At 42.5% G+C, this 21,814-nt stretch overlaps 1 protein-coding gene across 1 annotated transcript in view; it reads left to right on the top strand.

Annotated features, from left to right (window-relative positions):
- The window catches only part of CAMTA1 (calmodulin binding transcription activator 1), a 1,701,345-nt gene that overhangs the window by 1,640,986 nt on the left and 38,545 nt on the right, over window positions 1-21,814 (top strand). Inside the window, exons 20-22 of the mRNA XM_088455852.1 lie at window positions 4,197-4,387; window positions 5,605-5,679; window positions 11,731-11,761. Of these exons, the coding sequence (XP_088311978.1) occupies window positions 4,197-4,387; window positions 5,605-5,679; window positions 11,731-11,761 (297 nt within the window). The remainder of the gene's footprint in view (window positions 1-4,196; window positions 4,388-5,604; window positions 5,680-11,730; window positions 11,762-21,814) is intronic.

Here is a 21,814-nt window from a genome sequence, read left to right as displayed (position 1 = left end):
CTATCGAGCGGGGCTGAATGAGGTCCGAAGTACCCAGGACTGGGCCTGTTGGAAGCCTGTACATAGTATTTTACAATGATTTTTATGATTGGGGGGGACATGACTTATGTATTATGTGTGCTTTAACGTCCACTTTCAGTGGTATTCAAATAGGGGATATAGGGCCTGATTCAGACCCACTCGCAAGCGGGTCGATGGTCCCCCACTGCGCATACGCCGCCTCGCGCATGCGCGAGACCCGTCCAGCGATGGCTGCTCCGTCGCTTCAGGTCTCGCTACAAGAAGGGTTGGCTGTCGATGTTGATTGACAGCTTTCCCCGTTTTGTAGGTGGGGAGGGGGGCTGGCTGCACAAACGCAGGCGTGCCCTTAGGAACACCTGGCGTTTGTGGGCAGCCCTACTGACATCACGAGGGATGTCAGTAGCGGACTTCCTGCTCTATTAGAGCAGAGAGTCCACTCGGCCATATGAGAGCTGACACCCTACCACAGGGTCTCCTCGCAAGCCGGATGGTCACGGTAATTGCAACGGGCTCCAGGCCGCTCGCAAAAGCTGTGGGTCACCACAGCTTAGCGAGCGGTCTGAAGAGAAAGAAAAGCCCATCAGACCGGCGAGCTGCCTCCTGCAGCGAGCGGGTCTAGTTAGCAGACCAGCGGTTGGCATGCTGGCAAGCAGGGTTAGGGTTTGGGGGTAGAGGTAGACATCCCTAGAGGGGGGTTACAGTTAGGCACCACTGGGGGGGGGTTAGGGTTAGGCACGAAGGGGGGTGATTTACGTTAAGGCACTATCGGGGAGGGTTAGGGTGCGGGGTGGGGAGGGTTAGGGTTAGGCTATAAGAAGGGAGGGTTAGGGGAGAAGGGTAAGTATACTTACCCGACCCCTATCTGTATACTAACCATCGGGATGCCGCATCGGGATGCCGCTTTCATGCGAGTTGGGTGATTTATATGTGAACCTTATTCTGTTTACCAAGATTCTATACTAAAAGTGGCCGTTAAAGTGCCTTAAGAGAGGACTTTTCTTTACCATCCCCCAAGTGGTTATATGATTGGACGAACGCAACTTTATTTTACAATAAGTACGCAGTTGTTTTTTTTTATATACTACACCAAGAGCGCCTTGCTGTTATATACATAGAATGATGTGATATATGTGCATGTATCTTTCCTAAAATGGTAATATGCTCATTACTTGCCCTATATACATTGCTCACATATAAGTGGCTAAAACCGGCCACTGAACGTGGGACTATGCACTGTGGCCCTCATTCAGACCCACTCGCGAGCGGCTGTCCGCTAGCAAGTGGGTCGATGGTCCCCACTGCGCATGCACACGACGGAGGGAGCTCCGTCGTGCGCATGCGCAAGACCCGACGAGCGAAGGGTCAGTGGGAGTGAGTTTGGCTCTGATAGAGCCAAAAATCACTCCTGGCCTTGCGGTTGAAAAACCCAACCGCAGGCTTTTTCTCGCAGTTGCGATGGTCGCGATGGTCAAGACCATCGCGACCATCTTGTTGCACGCTCGTATATGCTGTGGGTGGTGACCCACAGCTATACGAGCGTCCAGGAGGACGCTCCATATTAATGGAGGTGGGCCCTGATTCAGAGCGAGCGCTCTGGTCAGAGCGTCCGGCTCTGAATCAGGGCCTGTGCTTCCTCTTTAAATAACTTGTTAGTCCTATATTTATAGAATAAGCAGAGTTGGGACGTGGTGGCTGAATTTCATCACCTCATTGAACTCCTCACTCACAGGCCCAGGTTAATCCAGCAATCTCTTTCATACGTGTCCTCCTAAGTATTATTTTTACATCTGACCTTCTGCACAATAGCGCCTGGATGGGCAGCTATTTTCCACAGATAAATATTCAGCATTGTTGGGGAACGTGCTATGTGCAGATAGTGATGGCTCCTGATGGTCCTGTCACATAGATGTGCTTGGTAATAGGCTATTTATAATTTTGCTCCACACTGGCTGCTAATTGGCCTGATTAAATAAATGAAGGCCTAATTTCACCCGCCAAACTGAACTATCCAAGCTTGCTGCAGCGAATATTATGAGGTCTCTATAGTTCGTGCCTAGTAATACAGAAGAATATGAAGTGCTTTTTTAGCGTATCATTTTATCTGATATACAGCATAAAAAAGCAAAGTTTCAGACAAACACTTTTATTTAATGTTACATAAATTCTGGATAGTCAGATATTAGGATATTACATACTTACCTATATTTTCTACCTCACCTTCGGGAGATGCGGCAGCTGGTTAGGAAAAGAGCTGGTGGGCGGGGCTTAATTTCTGCTGTAGCTTAACACTCTCTGTGGTAGATTTATTAAAGCTTCCAAAACAGACAAGTGGTGGTGTTGCCCATAGGAACCTATCAGATTCTGCCTATCATCTTTTAGAACCAAAAGCAGAGGTTCTCAAACTCGGCCTTCAGGACCCCACACAGTTCACATTTTCCAAGTCACCCAGCAGGTGCACAGGTGTAGTCATTACTCACTGACACATTCTAAAAGTTGCACTGGTGGAGCTAATCATTTTACTTGTGATTGGAGACCGCTGCTGGGGTTTCCCTAGTAACTCTGCAGGGGGGTAGGGAGGGATGGCAGCTTGCGGGAGTCTTGCCTGCCTTCCCGGGGGGCTGGGAGCGGCACCCGAAAATCGGGAGGCTCTCGGCCAAATCGGGAGGGTAGGCAAGCCTGGTTTGGGGTCCTGAGGACCGAGTTTGAGAACCTGTGCAATAGAGGTATAATTAGCTAAAATCTGATTTGTTGCTATGGACAACCCCACCTCTTGCCAGTTTTAAAAGCTTTAGTAAATCTGCCCCTCTTCTGAGAGAATTGGCCCCTGAGAGGTCTCACACTAATTCGGGAGTCTCCCAGACATTCTGGGAGAGCAGGCAACTACGGGATAATATTGACATTATCCAGATGATTTTCATTCAGACAAAGTAAACTACATAACTCTTTTCAAAGACACATCTACAATTCTTTTTATTTTTGCACCGACATAGATCTACACACTCTGATCGGCTCATTTACAGACCAGAAAGAAAGGGCATCCCGCAGTGTATTTAATTTGGCGCGGATGTGTCCATTTATCTGCCTTCTGCATATGTAGAGGGATGGCATCTTTATAGAACATACACTCTGCACCTAGGGATAGATTTATCGCATGGAGAGAGAAAAGGGGGAGATGAACTAAGTATAGGAGAGTGATAAAGTGGAGAGAGATAAAGTACTAACCAATCTGTTTCTAACTGCTACGTTACAGGCTGTGTTTGAAAAGTGGCAGTTAGGAGCTGATTGGTTGGTACTTTGTGTCAGAAGTATGATCCGCTGAAGAGTGATAAAGTACCTACCAACCAATCAGCTTCTAACTGCCATGTTACAGGCTGTTTGAAAAATGACAGGTAGGAGCTGATTGGTTGGTACTTTAGCTCTCAGCTTCTGTCATTTTTCAAACACTGCCTGTAACATGACAGTAAGAAGATGATTGGTTGGTACTTTAGCTCTCTTCAAGCTTTGATAAATTTACCCTCTAGTATTGTTGGATCAGGGCCGGCTCTAGGGTTTTTCGACCAGTGCGTTCGAACAGGGGCGCCACCCATAGAGGGCGCACCCCTCCCCAACATCCCGATTTCATCGGGACAGTACTGTCTCGCTGTTCCACCCGTGGGCCGAAGTAGCCCGCGGGTAGTCAAATCGGGAGGTTGGGGACCCCCACCGCCGCAGCTGTGTGGCAGTGCCCAGACCCCGGAGTCTGAATGGATGCTGCGCGCATGCGTGCGGCAGCCATTCAGTGACCGGAGAGGGCTGGAGGAAGCCCAGCTAGTGGGGCTCCCCCCAGCCTGACGTTATTTGTGACGACAAGTCCAGCCCAACATGCCTTCAGGCCCTTTCATTAATTACCCTTTTCTCCTACAGTACTGCCTGTGCCCCTACATTGCTGTTGTAAATGAACCGTGATAGGTGGGGATGGGTTGATCATCAATAGACTGTGCCACTGAAGGTTACTGTCATACACTTGTTGTTTTAGTTCATTTAAATGTATGATCTGTGATACATCAAGTGAGCCTGTAATATGTATAAGGGGTCACAGTGAGAGTAAACAAGAAGTGTTCTATCAGATCTGCAAATGAAGATGGCATGTTATATAAATGTGCTAATGGAATTGTGGCCATTCCTTTCCTACACAGTATGCACTTTATAAAAAGATGACACAAGCTGCAATTCTCATCCAGAGCAAGTTCAGAAGCTATTACGAGCAGAAGAAGTTCCAGCAGAGCCGGCGCGCGGCAGTTCTCATCCAGCAGTACTACAGGAGCTACAAAGAGTGCGGACGGATGCAGCAGAAGCGCCGGACAGCTCTCGTTCAACAAAAACTGAGGTGTGAAAGAAATGTTGTCATACTGTGTGTGTGTGTGTGTGTGTCTGTGTGTGTGATATATGTACAGATGTGTCCTCCTCATACACTATGGGGTCTAGTTACTAAGCAGTGTTAGGAGACAGAGTGAAAAGTGATAAGGTGCCAGCCAATCAGCTCCCAACTGTCATTTTTCAAACACAGCCTGTGAGATGACACTTGGGAGCTGATTGGCTGGTACCTTATCACTTTTCACTCTGTCTCCTAACACTGCTTAGTAAATAGACCCCTAAGTTTGGTAACACCATATGGCGCAAAACGCCTGACACGATTCCTGCGCTGTGCAGTAGTGTACTGTACAGGTACTAGGTATTTGAGATCATTTTTTTGGTCGCAAAGGGATTGGTATACAGTCGCAGATACAGCATAACGATCTATGGCGCAGGTCACTCGTACCGGGCCTGCCTTTTGCCATTTTACCCCAGATTGTGTAGTTTTTCCTCAATGTTGCTACATTTTCTCAAATTTGCTTTTTTGTTCTACTTTTTCTTTAATTTTGCGTCTAGTTCGCTTATAGGATTAATGTTTCGACGCGACTCGCAAAGTCCATGGTTCAATAAACTTGGCTATTTGGTGCGATTTGAGGATAGGTGTATGTGGCCCCATCTGTATGCTAAATATTGCCTTAAGGTGGGTACCACCAGGCAGATCTCTCTGCTGTCATGCCGACAGAGCGGCCGATCAGGTAAGCTATACACACTTACTAATCGGCCGTTCGACGTGTCTGAGCTGACTTCACAACTGGTCGGGCATTTGGATTTGCCTACCCAGCAGAGATGTCATTCACCGGCAGTCCCTGCAGCATGTGTTCGGGCGTTTGGTTGACCGCCCGTACACACCGCTAAGATGCGGTGATTATCTGCAGATCTATTGCCCATCTGCTGCGTCGCAGAGCAGATACGATATGTCTGTGAACAACGTCGTTTACAGACATATTTGGGGGTACACGCCCGCCGTGTACCCAGTGTGCACCCAGGTTCCCATCAGCCCCAATTTATGGTGGGACAGCACTGACTCACAGAAAGAGGTGGAGTTTGCCCAAAAGTGGGTGGTGTTTCACTTGAAAGTAGTTTTTTTCTGGCCAGGTCATGGGCGGGGCTTATATCATAATGATTTTGCATGTTCTGCCTTGGGAGATATGTAAAATGTGAGTAACGATCTGTAATTTTGCTCTCCCGCAGAAGCAGTCTTCTTACAAAGAAGCAGGATCAAGCTGCTCGGAAAATTATGAGGTTTTTACGTCGCTGCCGTCACAGGTATAATATTTACACACTAAACACTGAACATGCCATACCATATACATGCTCCATTACAAGCCATCACTTAATAAAGTGTACCCGTTACTTGCTCACATGGCAGGCAGCCATTTTTCGCCTGAGAATGTACCTATCAATTCACTAGAATCTAGTGATATCCCTGAGGCACCAGGTACTGTAAAATGGCTGCCTCTAACCTGTGCCGCAACAAAGACACATTAAGGGACCAGTGCAAATTCAGTTTTGCATGATCTGGAGCTGAGCGGAAGCAACTGCAGGAGATTGAGGGGTCTATTTACTAAGCAGTGTTAGGAATAGGATACAGAATGAAAAGTGATAAGGTGCCAGCCAATCAGCTCCCAACTTTCATTTTTCAAACACAGCTTGTGAGATGACAGTTGGGAGCTGATTGGCTGGCACCTTATCACTTTCTTATCACTTTTCACTCTGTCTCTTAAGTCTTAACACTGCTTAGTAACTAGACCCCTGAGAGTTGCATCTCTATTTATTGCTGAAGGCGTGTAATTGGGCAGTAGTGGAGCGTCTAGTGAGCGGAAATACTTGATACGCAGTGTTGTGCGTACAAGTGAATACGCCTGATGGATGTCTTAAGCCAAGGACAGGGGTGGTGCAAGTATGCACTGATAACGAAGACTTAGAAACCAAGCATAGGGATGTATCTGGTCCAGCGTGTATCTGGTCCATCCGCAGAGATTGGCACAGCTGTGAATGCATGCTAAAACATGCTCATTTTGTTACGTGAGCGCAATTCGGGTGTACTACAGCCAACTGGCGTTCAATTCTACATCGGAACATAAATATCCAAATAGTCGAGTATTCTGAGATTAAATATAGGGGGCCATTTATCAAAGAGTTTTATCCTATGCACAGAGTTTTAAAACTCGTTGCGTATAATAATGGTGCTCCAGCCAATCAGCTCCCAACTGTCATGTGTTTGAAAAATGACAGTTTATAATACGCAACGAGATTTAAAACTCGTTGCGTATGATAAAACTCGTTTATAATGTCATTTGGTAACCATCTGTTTATATTTCTGACTTTTGTGCAACGATTCTGTATATTAAATAAATTGTGAACACCAGGTGATGGATTTAGTTGAGTCAAGCCGTTACAGTCTGCTAACCGTCAGTTGAAACGGTAGGAGTCGTAGCAAAGTACCCGCTCCCTAATATGTGGGAGCACCCCCTCCCCATTCCAAATGATGGTACGTCTAAATTAGACCATCATAGATTGAATGCAGCTGGAATTCCTGCCATTGTATAGAGATCACTGTCGTAGATGTGGCTCGTGTCCTCACTAATAGCCGGAACCACCTGCAAGGCAGCATGTTCTATTTTAGGCGATCCATCAAGTACAGAGGGATATTTACCATAGGGATCAGTGAGCTATATAAAAAAGTGCGTAACGCGCATTGGACAAAGCTAATTGCACTACAGGTAAAACATGATTGCTTTAAACGGTGAGTACGAGACCTTGGAGAGGAGATTGATTGAAAAAAAAAAAAAAGCTCATTAAAGAGCATTGTGCTGACTTGGAGAACGTTGTATATACATAACGTAATCTGCAGTATTTGTTAACGAACTTTTAACAAGTTGAGAAGTTAGCTGACCCACTTAGTATATCATTCCCTGGGATAAAACCTCCTGGTGCAGAGGAATCATCTGTCCTAAGACACTGGCTGTAGATTTCAGCGACTGTTCATAAAGACAAGTTAATTCTGGTTATTTTTCACGCGGCCGGCTGGAGAGAAGAGCTAGGGAAAGGATGGAAGATGAATAGATGATGTGAAACAGAAGAATGATGGTGTGAACCGCTCTGAGGCGGGAGGTGTGCGGCAAACTACATTGCAAATAATTTAAATGATAGGTGGATTTTCAGCTAACTGCCCGGAGGATGGAGGGACTGTCATAATTTTAATGACCAACTCGGAAAGGCAATAGACAAAAGACAAAGCAGATTTATTGCTACACAACACGGCAGTACTTCTTGAATATAAACGGGACGAGCGGATTTTTTTTTTTGGCCGCAGTTGACTTGCAGGAATGAAAACTATACAAAAAAAAAAAATGACTCAATATGCAGCTTCAGTCCTGATCTGATCCTGCTTCTATTTAAAGAGAAAATTCACTTAGAGGGTCTATTTACTAAGCAGTGTTAGGGAGACAGAGTGAAAAGTGATAAGAAAGTGATAAGGTGCCAGCCAATCAGCTCCCAACTGTCATTTTTCAAACACAGCCTGTGAGATGACAGGTGGGAGCTGATTGGCTGGCACCTTATCACTTTCTTATCACTTTTCACTCTGTCTCCTAACACTGCTTAGTAAATAGACCTCTAAGTCTTGGAGATAGATAAAGCACTAACCAATCAGCTCCTGACTGTCATTTTTCAAGCACAGCCTGTAACATGACAGGAGCTGATTGGTTGGTACTATATTGCTCTCCACTTTATCTCTCTCCAAGACACATATAGTGAATAGACCCGAGTGTACAAAACATGAATCCAATGTGCAAAGGCATCTACCGTCTTTTATACAGATGGAGCTGCCTGTATTGCAACACATTAGCTCCCATACAGTTGCAAAGAATGTTAACACGGAAAGTGAAATTTGTAGTGAATGCAGATTAACCATACTGATTGGTGTGACCACTGGTCCCATGAAAGGTACAAATTGTCCATCAGAGTATGGCCTCCAATGTAAGCGGTTATGCATCTGAGTTTGCAATCAGTTCAGCCACATGCCCACGACATATACTGTATATATTAGCACCTTTTTCATGTAATGTTTGCATGCAGCACATACTGTAACAACTTTTTCCACTCAGCAATAAAGAGTCAGCGTGATTTTACATTGGCAGCAGCTATTTTGTGGGGATGTAGTTATGAGCGGCCCCCGGTCTCAGTACTGACATCCGAATCCCGACAAGGAATTTAAGATAGGCGTCGAAATACTGACGCCTATCTTATTCCCGGTGTCGGAACGCTGAAGGACGCCGGACTGAATGAGGAAAGTCCGGGCGCCCTTAGCGATAGCCGCACGGGGGGTGGGAGGGGTTAGCTTTAGGGAGTGTAGTGGGGTTAGGGTTAGGTTTTGGGGGGGAGGTTAGAATAAAGCTGGCCACACATCTAAAGATTATCTGTCCAACCAGCCAACTAGTTGATTGGTTGGAATGAAAATCTGATAACGTATGGGAGTAACTTACTGATGATCAGCAATTTGCTCCTAAATGCCAGAAAACAGATGAAAATGGTCGTCAGACAAGTTTGTTAAATGTTTGATCTAAACAATTTGTTCAAACAACAGTTTTTGTCCATTTTCCGGTGTTTGGGAGCAAATTGCTGATTGTCATTTGCTTTCATACCTTACCAGATTGCAATTCCAACCAATCAACTAGTTGGCTGGTTGGACAGATAATCTTTAGATGTGTGGCCAGCTTTAGTCACCACTAGGGGGGAGGGTTAGGGTTAGGCACCCCCGGGGGGATGTTAGGGTTAGGCACTTCCCCCCCTGGGAGGATGATGTGAAACAGAAGAATGATGGTGTGAACCGCTCTGAGGCGGGAGGTGTGGGACCAACTACATTGCAAATAATTTAGATGATAGGTGGATTTTCAGCTAAGTGCCCGGAGGATGGAGGGACTGTCATAATTTTAATGACCAACTCGGAAAAGGTGGGAAGGGTCCATCAGTGTATGGCCTCCAATGTAAGCGGTTATGCCAGACTCCCGTCCATGCGCGGTCTACAGACCATGTATGCGCGGCGGCCATTGCCGGGGGTTTTCCGGAACCCTCTCCTGGTAAATTTTGCAAAGTGTAGCCCATAGGCTACAGCGGCACGACGCCATCTTCAGATCAGCCATTCTAGACATTGCTGCCACCTCGCTAGACCACGCAAAGTCGGCAAACAGACTGTACTGCCTCTAACACATCATACATTAATTTTTCAGGGAACAGGTTAAAATCTAAATTCCAATCTGCCCAGTAGAAAGGGCCGATATTGTCAGTTTACCCATCGTTACTCACATCGACATGGTAGAAACAATCATTGGGATTTGCAGCAGGAAAAGCATTTTGATAATGAATTTTTCACATTTTCCTGCGTTCTTCCACAACCCGTTGCCCCAGACAACGTTCATTATTACAATCCGCCTCATTATAGATGGACCACAAGCAGTTTGAATTTTGGGCCCAGAAAAAAAAATAAAAAACACAAGTCCCTTGTACTACAGTAAAAATTGCCTGAAGATATTTTGTAGAAATCAAGCACACTTTGTATAAGTCAAGCACCAGAGTTGAAAGAATGGAGGCTTTCTGCCTGTGTTTTACAGACTTTGGAGGCTGATTTGCTTTAACAACAGAGAGGAAATTAGTTATCGCAGACTCTGCCATTACAGGAATGGTTTTAAAGATATTCATACTTGAGTCCAGATGGTTAAATCAAATTGACTGAATTAAGTCACCTATGCCCACACATGGATATCCTTAAAACCTGGACTGTAATGACGGAGTTTGGGAAACTCAGAGTTATCGGATTATCATTTATCATGAATGATTTATGTTTCTTTCCTATTTAGGGAATGAACTGTAGTAGTGTGATATGTCAGAGCTGTTTACTTATTGAGTTGATCACTGACCGCTTCCATATTTCTAAAAAAAAGTCAACCCCATGCTTTTTGATTTATATAAGTAAATAAGCGGTCTTGTGCTACAATGGACTTTTTTCCTCTTCCACGTATTCACATTTCACATTCTGAGAAAATAACTGATAAATAATCGGAGAAAAGTATTTTTATGATGTTTGGCATTGAATCATCGTGGTAAATAAGTCAGTTAATGCTAATATTGTAGAATAGGGTTAACAACGCAGAATGCTATTCCACTTATGCTACTGCTGCACATATGATACATGTCTCTTGCATGGTTTTATAAGTGTTTTCATCGTTTGTGTTTAATTCCAACTTGAAATGGAACCACAGATATACTAAAAAAACATCGATACCTCATCTGAGGGAAAATCAGAGTGGAAGATTAAAAAATCCCAACAGGCAGCTATAATCACCTGGCAGAGAAAGTAGAGCAAGTACGTTTTCCCATGAAAGAAACGTGCAGGCATTATAGGTGAAACATCCGTCATGTCCTGAAAGTTATACCAGTTACAAGGTGCTGCTGTCTTTGCATTGATGGCAGCCATTTTGTGTGCAAAACCAATATGCCAGAGATAGTCTGTTCACTAGGAACCTGTGAGATCACTGAGGCACTTTCATCGTTGCCAACATTCGAAAACAATTTCTACGGACACTTTGCTGCCGAGCGCATGAAGTTGCTGAACTTCGAAGCACTGCAAATCTCATCATGTCATGAATTTAATTATACAATGAACTATTTAGCATTTTAAATATTTCTCTGTATGAAGAATTAATATTATAAAGCCTTGAGAATGGGTGGTTAGAATTGAGGAATCTGGCTTGCAGAATAAGGGCCCTGCTTTTGTGCCGAAGTTCGAAACTGAAAAACGGGGACAAAAAATGTCTCATAGTGGAATCTTTAACAAGACCTGTGCCTCACCTATGTCATTGGTTCCCAATCATAGGCTGATTTGTAGTCAATAACGGACAAGCATACAAAATGGCTGCCCCCACGCTAAGTAGGTGACTGGTATACTTTGAGAGAGTTGAATAATAACTTGCCAACACATATAGGCAGGTTTATGTTTCCAGCACTATATTTAGACGGCACCTGATAACCAACTGGGTGGTATTAGCTGATTTTAAAATGCGTCTTTACGAGATCATCATTTATAGTGCATTGTTTGTTATTTGTTCATATGTAACCATCTTACCCATTTTTTTTCACACTGAGCATTGTACAATTTCTGTTTGGTTAACGTGTATTATTCCAGCCTCTGCATCCAGCGTTACAGATCCATCAAATAATGCTCTCAATGTCTGTCGAAGAAATATATATCTATATGAGCTTTCTTTCAGTTATTTGCCTTTTGCTAATAGCTGTCTGCTATTGTTTTGCTACATAAAGCCCTCTGGTGGACCATAGACTGTTCAAAAGGGTGAGTTTAGCATTTGCAAGTCAGATTCTCTCTTGCGTTCCTAACCCGTTGCTTTGTGCTTGCTTGCATGGGGCTGCAGCCGAGAGCTGTCTGCAAGTTACACATCCATCCAGCGCAGAAACAATAGAAGTCATTCTATTGCAATTTCTGAGGCAGAATATTTCCAGTAGCACTTGGGTATGTGGAAAGTAGAATTGCATGTCTGTGTCCACTGGACCTTATTGAGCCATCACTGGGCATGCTTAGAAAGTGATGGCACAAACCCAGCAGAATCCCAATATGGTGTCTGTTTCTGACTTTCCGGAACACTGGGTCTGCGCTATATACAATCAACCATTTATTTAATATATTGCTTGTTTTTATTTTTTTTTAAATACAGCATACAGTGTGTTTATTTTAGATTGCTCAGGTTTCTCATGCCACGAGACCTGTGGAACATGTAATTAAAGAGCGCCTGCCATCTTCACATTAGTGAAGGCAGCCATTTTGTGAGTGAAGGTTTATCATCACACAGCCTCTCAATTACCTAGGAACCATTGATATCACTGAGGAACTTTATGGCCGACATTCATAAAGCCTGACATGATATTCATAGAGTACCTGGTTCCTAGAGGGTTGCTAGGCTGTATACTCGGGAATATTGGCCAGCCCACAAAATGGCTTCCTCCACAGCATGTAAATGACAGGTGCTTTTTAAGCAGCTGGTAAAATACTCTGTACAGTTTGTTTTGCAAGAGTATATTGCCAGGCCTCATCTCTGATTGCATGCATGTTTATAATCTACATATTTTTATTGACTTTATGGGAGCTAATGACAGCTAAACAAAATATACTGTTGGGAATTAACTTTTGAACGTGAGGATGGCAAGAAAAGAGTGTCTTTTTTGGAATGAAGACAAATGAAAATGTGGATTATATATATATATATATATATATATATATATAATACTATGAGAGAGGAGGGGATAGATTTGCTAAAACTTCTAATAAGGAAAAGAGGAGGGGGTATATTTACTAAACAGCTGGTTTTTAGAAGTGGAGATGTTGCCGATAGCCACCAATCAGATTCTAGCTATCATCTTCTAGAACGTGCTGCATAAATGAGCACAATCTAATTGGTTGCTATGGGCAACAACTCCACTTCTATAAACCGACACTTTACTAAATATACCCCAAGGTGTTTATCTTAGCAACCAATCAGATTCTTACTCTCATTTATTTAATACTGTCTAGAAAATAATAGTTATAATCTGCTTGCTATGGGCAACATATCCACTCCAAATCTGCCCCAGGGACACCACTTGTGACATGCAAAACCCCCCAAAAAACAATTTTTCTCTATACCGAAAATGAATAAAGACAGTGAACCAAGACCATGTAATATGCTCCGAGATTACGGAACTGGCGTAGAATTCGTCGAGTTCACTGCTAAATTTAAAGTGGCAGTCAGTTGTACGGCAAAGCCAGCCTTACAACTGATTGCCGCTTTAAATTTAGTCGCAAACATGCCAGTTCTGTAATCTTTGAGCCTATTACATTTACATATCCTCCAGTGTACTAGCCAATGCCTTTGATTAAACTATACCTTATTTATATGTGTCATTGGTCATTACGTTAGATTATCTCAGCATTTATGCTGCTTATAATTAAGTGACACCAATTCAGTTTCTATGGGGCGTAGTGCTATCTTTCATCTAGACTTGCCATGCTTGGACAGCAGACAATTTCACTTATGAGAATCCACACAGACCAGACAGTTAATCATAATAAATGAACAAAAGGTCACTTAGAACTGAACAGAATAGTACTAATAATAAGGCAAAGTTATTTTTTTATTACATGTGATATGTTATACAGCCTCATTGTGCCAGGTTCATGTGCATGAATATAGCTTATTGTATTTATTTATTTTCAATAAGGGAGCAGTTTGGGTTGTTGCCATGAAATTGGATGTTAGGGGTTTATGTATCAAGCAGTGAAAAGCACAAAGAAGTGGACCAGTGGAGAAGTTGCCCATAGCAACCAATTAGCTCCTACCTATTATTGTATAGACTGTACTTGATAAATGCTATTTCAAAGCTGATTGGTTGCTATGGACAACTTCTCCACTGGTCCACTTCTCCGTGCTTTTCACTGCTTGAAACATAAACCCCTTAGTTAGTTCTGTGTGCAGAGATAAGAGTTGTAGATATGCGCTGCTCTATTTGGTCATAAATGACATCCAGCGCTGCAGCTTGTGAATCCCAATAGGCCATATACTGAGACACAACAGCATCCAATGCACAGAGGTAGCCTAATCTGTTTCCATATCCAATGGTCATGAAAATAAGCAAACTGCCTTCACAATGGAGTCCTCTGCAGGTAGCATTCCCATTTAATGAAGTCTTTCTGTGCATGATGGATTTGTGCGGTGAGCGCTGTCAGAGCTTGTCCAGACAAGCGTTTCCTCTCTTTGCCTTCAAAATGAAAGTTATATGCAAAAACTCGGAGGTAATAGGGCAACGTAAAAATCTACTGATCTAAATTGCATACGCTGTCTACGCAGACATATTTATCTAAGTGGCACGGGGGTATTGCGACAAAGTGATGCTGCATATAGTAGATCATTTCTCTTTATAAAAAAAAATAGAGATATACTGTATATTCCAATTCCTAAATTTTATATGCAACACTGCACTGATAACTATTCAATATCCTGTCCCATACTCCTCACAGAGCCCACAACGCGTTTCGCTTGCAAAGCAACAAAAGAAAGCTCCTGTCTAGACAATCGTATATACATTTATATCTATCAAAAATTATGTGAAGTACAATTTTAATTTAAGTCCCCCCCTCCCCCGCCCCTCTCCAAAATAGCCTATTCTGATGTAGGCACAAAATTGAGCCAGGCTGGTTGATCCGACTGCTTGGACAGACCTATTGGTGGGCAAATTTCTGATGAATTTACATGTACCCAAATGTTGGCACTCACTCTGAGCATCCAGATGTAATGCAATTATTTCAGCGCTTCCAAACCGTATACATGGTCAAAAGCGGTCATCGTCTATTGGCGTCCACCATGCGTCCTGTTCAACATCTGATGTAGATATGGGTTGGCTGTCTTCTTGTTCATATACCATTTGCAACCAGTCAGGTGTAAAACTACCTATCTGGTTCTTTAAATCATAGTGGGCACTTTAAAGGTCCTAGATAGGGTGTACGAAATGAAAACTGGTCTATAAATGGGACTGTCCAGCACATATTTGTGTATATCTGTGTGTGAACATTTTTACCCCTGAATTTAAGCCTGCATGTGGCTGAACCAGGGAATCGAGTTTGAATAATTAATACATTTTTACGATTGCAGGTATTTCTGTTAAAAAACTACTTATGTTTCCTTCTTAAAAGTCTCCTGAATGTGAAATATGTGTCATTAACTGAACATTGAAATCCCCCTTGATCGCTGTACCTTCCATTATTCCTTAGTCCTGCTAGCGGCAACGCTTTAATTTAAAAGTGTCTTTTTCTGGACCATTTCAGTTAAAATTGATTTAATACTTTGGTTACCAACTACACATTCTTAATAGGATTACATTAATACTCCTGGATTTCTTCCTAATGGTAGTTGTACTAATCCCTCCCACCCGTACTTGTATGCATTGTATACATCGTTGTCTTCTAGATATATGCAATGTTGTGATAGGTAAGTGGTAGCTGGGCGATAAACAAACTTTTGACTACAGACAGAGCCAATGTTATCCCAAAAGGTAATAATTTTCTAATTGCGTCACATTACTAAAGCTGGGTGCACATCTTTACGATCACTCTATAGATGCGTTGTTTCGATTGACTTTACTCTCGATTGGAAGTCCCGACCGCAGTGCCGATACGCCCGTACGCACCTATACAATCGCACTTACGACCTTCAATCTCCGTCTGCCAAATATCGAAAGCAAATGCTTTTATCACTCACAGAGGCAGCACTGGTGCTGGTGTAGACTCACATAGAACGGTCGGAAGAACCATGGACGGTGCGTACACACTGCTCTTCTGGTCCGCTCTGCCCGGGTGAAGATTAAACTGTACATAAGATGCCATCTTTCGATTTCAAACTGTTTTCATCCGACGAAACACGATCAAAGGAGCGTCTTTCAATATGGAAAGAAGGGCCCAGCTATTTTATAGGTGTGTACCCATCTTTACAGATGTAGCCGATTTATATTTATTTTATCTTGAGCCATTGTAGTCACCTATACCATTTAGGAATACAGATTAGCAAAGATCCTAAAAGTTAATTATCTGGTCTAGATTTAAAAAAATCACTTTGGGATAGCTTTGCCTAAATCTGTATTTGTAAAAGTTGACTGATATTAATATGTCGTGTTAGTGGTATTTTCGCATATCGTGAATATTTTATTCGCAGGTTAAAGTTCAGTTTTCACTATTCAGTGCAACATAAAGAGAATTTGCAGATGATGGCTAAAATAAAAATCTTTCGCAGTCTTGGGGAAAGGGGCAAGCTTATCACATCAGATATATTATGGGGTGAACGTCATAGCCTGCGGACTTACAAGCATCGGCGAGTGCCGTGCGAGACAGCCCCATGTTTTAAAATAGCGGTCATTTAACAGGCAAAACCAGATTGATTTTAAATGACCACTACTTTAAAACACCTGGCAGTCTAGCACGGGACTCGCCGGTGCTTGTAAGTCCGCAGGCTATGACATTTACCCCTATATATTTATAAATACTTTTCAAGCGTTATTTTGAAACTGTTTTCCTTTATACTTCGACATGATGTGAAAAAAAAACCAATCAAGTGGGTTGGTCATCTTCAGAACTATATTAAAACATCAACATAGTAACAAAAATGGCATTGCAGCAAATACACGTAAAGGAATGAACGTTTCTTTTCAGCAGGAACCAACGGTGCGGCTGATCCATGGTTTTGTGTTTTGTTTTTCTGCCTATATTGGATTTTTTTTTGAGACAATAAAAGTGATTCGCTAATTAATGCCTGTTTGGGTCATCCTGTTGCATAACTGTGTATGGATTGTGTGTTGATACAATGAAGATTTTTTTATTTTTTTTTAAAATTAAATAATTTTCTTCCATTTACTTCTTGCAGGGTCTGAATGTTTTTGGAGCAAACATGTGTTTATTAAATTGCAGAAAGAATGCTCAGAGGTGTCAGTCTTTTTGGGCTTCTCTATCTTTTTTACTTTCCATTCCTAATGAGATTTCTGGAAAATGGCAAGAGATCACATTTCCCAATTACCCCATATGCACTTTCAGCTCTAAGAGCAACAGGTAACTTAACAAGAAGTCTCAGCTCGTCTGGGATCTTATTTTTCTATAAATTACCCCTAGCAATGCGATATTCTTTCTCTGTGCCATACATTCACCTTGTTAGCCCCTCGTGTGCTGACGGTATTAAGATACAACAAATATAGAGCAAATTTAGGGGAGAAGTTGAGAAGGGTAGAGAGGTGAACCAGTGGAGAAGTTGTCCATAGCAACCAACCAGCTTCAAAGTAGCATTTATCAAGTACTCTATAAAATCATAGGTAGAAGCTGATTGGCTGCAATGGGCAGGGTCGTAGAGAGCTGGCCCAGGGTAAGAGGGCATGGCCTAATTGAGGGAGATGTGGCCACACCCCTTAGGGGAAAAACATTTCCGCAGTGTCGGGAAGGGGGCGCTGTGAGCCCGTCAGCCCGTTGCAAATTCAGTGGAGGGGGTGCATCAGTGAGCTGTCTCCCAATGCAGCCCAGCTGCTGGGCTGCTGATAGGTAGGAGGGAGGAGGGGGCAGCTCCCACAAGCCCGGGCCCGAGAAATTAGTACCCGCTCCCCCCCCTCTCATGCCCCTGGCTATTTGTTTGGGCAACTTCTCCACTAATCCACTTCACCACTCCTTACACTGCTTGATACATCTCCCCCTGGATAAAATGTCTCTGGTGCTCTGACTGTTGCTTAAAGGAAAGTTAGAATTAAATAATGGCTAAACTTTTGCAGTTATTTACTGCATTTGTATGTGTATATATATATATATATATATATAATCAAGGTATCACATCTGTTATTATAGTGGTGTCATGTTAAGTTACATATTGAATACTGCAAGTTTTAGTTTTTACTGAAAGTTCTCTATAGAAAGCAAATAATGTATAGGAGCATTAGAAAATATAAATATAACCAAAGCTATGAATATTTTTCCCCTAATATAATAATTTCCAGAATTAACGAGAGTGTTATATATATACATATATATATATATATATATATATATATATATATATATATATATATATATATAGCCTACGTCTCATTTCATGAGTTTTTTTTTTTACTTTTAATTTTTAAGATCTTTTTTTCTTCTCCGCGTTAATTACAGTAATGTAAATTAGGCTAAAGGACAGTAACCCCCGTAGTAAAATCCTTTCTGATTTGCTCTCAGGCTCCTGGATCATCAGGTAGCTCCTGTCTGTATGTAACATAACCAATGAAGCTGCCCAGTCACTTCTGACGCCCGTTCCTTGTGGCTTCCGGTTAATTACAATGAATTTTTCCAACTAATTGTTACAAATAATTGCCAGAACTATAATAAACTAAACCAATGCTTAAATCGAATTCAGATTTTCCTGCATTAAGAAATATTAAAGTGCAATTTTAATTACAAAATTTTTTTAGGATTTGCTTCTGATCTATTACGATTAGTTTAAATTTAATGGTACACAACAAAACAATTTATTATTTTTCATCCATTATTATTCCCCACATTTTCCTTTAATTTTCCTGTAATTAAAAAATACCACATTCTTTCTATTTAGCAACAGTCGGTGCAGCGGAGAGAGATTGCCGATATCTGCAATATCTCCTATCATTTGTCAGCACTAAAGGGATTCTAAACCCCGACCTGCCTGGGCATTACAATTTTATTTTATACAAAGCCTTTGTCATACATAGAGATCATCAAATAGACTAACATTTTTCCACGATCACCCCGGGGAATTTATTTGTTTAGTAAACTAGATAATGGGGGGGGGGGGGAGATTGCGTCTAATCTGCCGAGACGTTTTATGATTAAAAGGGAGGAAACGCATACTGAAAACCAGATAAGTAATGCGCTAGATGCCATCAGAACATTCAATTTAAACAAAAAAATTCCTGGGGAATCTGCTTGATAATGGCTTTCAGTTTTCATCTCTGCTTCTTTGGAGAAACGTTTTTTGAATGGAGAAGTGTTTTATAAACCATCAAGCAGTGAGTTACCTGTGAGATGGCTTTCAAAGCACTTGAGTATTCTGTAACTTAGGCTAACAACGTGTTCATTACTTTATATAAAGTTGGTCCTTTGATATCATTTTCCTTTTGTCAATAGTGGTTTAGCTGTTGACAGAATTATTAAATTAATGATGATCTTAATTGATAATGTTTAATACAAACTGCAAAACATACTGATATACAATGTGTCTGTATGTATATCTACTTAAAATATATATATATATACTATATAATATATAATTATATATAATTGACTTACATTTTACATTTTATTTTTCTGCACTATGTAAGGTCTATCTTTATCATAGATGTATTTATATGATATTTGGTACTGTATCTTTATGGAGGAGATGTCTATACTACACTGTTATTTTTTTAAACTGCACAAGATGACTTTTCCCCAGAGAGAACTGATTTGGGAACAGATTCAGAGATATACACAGTACCCAATCTTTACGCAGATCGAGCAATTGTTAGCCATTGCGCAAGCATGTAATCCGCACTGCACATGCCCAGCGATTGCTATGCGATTGCGCCCGTACAGAGGATCCATTCACAAAGTGAGTGACAGGCAGTCAGCATGTGGGGGAGGTAAGGGGGCAGGTGGGGAGTTGGACTGGGGCGGTACACCTGTCAAACCGTAACGCAGGTGTCCAAAGGCGAGCTCAGGGAGGATAGAAACCTCCCGTGGAGCAGAAGGGCAAACACAGGCGTGTCTGAACGTTTAACAGCTGTTTCATGGGCGTGCGTAAATTAGCCATTGCCATCTCCGGCGCAGCATAAGACCTCTCTGCTTGTCAGGACAGCTGCAGTGTTTGCGGCTGGTCAGACTTGCCTTACATGCCGCGTGACTGCCCGCTATGCGTCGTTGTTACCGATGTTTGCGTGACTGATATGAGAAGGCAGCAGCGGCCGCTGTGCTTTGGAAGGCATTGGCATATATGAAGGCATTGTGTATATCTCTGTACCAGGCCCATAGTTACACCACTTGTGATCCTTTCTAATTCTTTTTTTTTTTTTTCTCTGTATTTTGCATTTATTTGTATTCTTTTTATTGCTGCTTAGTGAATCCTGGTCAACACGAGGTCTACACACTAAGCGTTGCAGAATTTTAGCTTTAGAAATGGGGCATTGTAAAGTGACTGCACTATTAGTATTAATTTTATAATGTATTATTAATATGGCGCTACAAGGGGTCAGCAGCGTCTAACAATGTACTGAAACAGTATGAACACAGTAAAAAAAAAAAGTGACTTACAGAACATTGCAGGACATGGACAAGGTTTATAAGCATTGCTGTATCAACAGTCATAGTACCCAAATAAGTAGCAGGCCGTCTGAACCCAAATATTTTGATGCCATTGTTGGCAGTGAAGAGATGATGTTATGTGAGGGGAGAAAAAAGCACGAAAGGGAAGAGGGCCCTGCTCGTTAGAGCTTACAATCTAAAGGGGAGTGGGAAACAGACAGGGGTGACACGGAGGGGAGAGACAGTGAGCATAGAGCATCTATGAGCCAAATAATCCATCACAATAAGCTAGTTTTCTTTGTTCCTTTGTCATAAAGGGCACGTAACATTGAAAACATTTTGTGAGACGCCGCTTCAGGTATTATGAGACACGGTGCGTTTCATCTGAGCATTCTATATTGCTGCAATATTTTTACATTTTTACATGCCACACAAGGTCCTACTCCATATATATATAAATCACAAATGACCCTTATTTCGCGCTAAGGTCAATTCAAGCAGCACCTCAAAGGAGGACCCCTGTCAGCAGGACCCTATCAAATAATACCCAAATACAATAAAGACCCTGAGGTCGCTAATCAACAATGAAAACAATAAATTAGAATATAATTTTAACAGTCCATAGCTTTATATGAAATGATGCTTGTTCCAATATAGGAAGGGTCAAAGCAGTACCAGGAAAATTATTCATTAAACTTTTTCTTCATAAGATGTGGAGGAACTGTTACGATGGGAGAGAATGTCCTGAAATAAACCCTCACACCAAAATGTCACCCAAGAAAGAAGGCCGAAAGGCCTAATTAGAAACTGATGCAAGAATGTATCTTTTGTTTTTATTAAAAAATGATTTAGAAACAATTCCTGACATCAGAATACCATGGTGTCAGATGACCAGCGTCTTAGTGAGGTAGATGTACACCACCAATCACCCCAAAGGGTGTGAGCTCATAGGTGGAAACCAAAACAAGATTTTGCACATTTAAGAAAAACAGACTTTTAGCTTTTCACCGCTGAATTATCCTTTTAGGACCTGGTGTCTTTAAGCTGTATGCAGCGGCGGAACTCCCAGAGACAATGGAATCATTTGACGCCGGGCGCCAGCCCTGAAGGGGGCACCTGGCTCCATAGTCACCCGGAGCTGCATGGAGGAGCGCCGCTGACTGGCGCTCCACCTCCAGTGGCATAACTACGGAGGGTGCAGGGGGTGTGGCTGCACCCCCTGCACCCTTCCATTTGCTGGGCGGCCGCTAAGTGTGATACCAGCGGACGCCCGGCTCTTTCTCCCCCCCCCCGACGGTAGTCGGGGGACGGAGCTCACTCCTGAGCTCCGGCTTCTGGGTCCTGCAGTGCACTATGGGAGTGACGTCATGTCGTCATTCCCATAGTTCCGAGGAGCGGGCGCCGGGGACGGACGGCAGCAGGCACTGGAGCAGGGTTTAAGGTAAGTAGCACGCGGGGGGGGGCACTACTGGGGGCATTACAGGGGGCTTACTACAGCGGGCATTACAGGGGGCTTACTACTGGGGCATTATAGGGGGCTTA

Source organism: Taudactylus pleione, unplaced genomic scaffold, assembly GCF_031769625.1.
Source record: "Taudactylus pleione unplaced genomic scaffold, aTauple2 ptg000673l, whole genome shotgun sequence".
Classification (NCBI taxonomy): Eukaryota; Metazoa; Chordata; class Amphibia; order Anura; family Myobatrachidae; genus Taudactylus; species Taudactylus pleione.
This window is presented reverse-complemented; position numbering and strand designations above follow the sequence as displayed.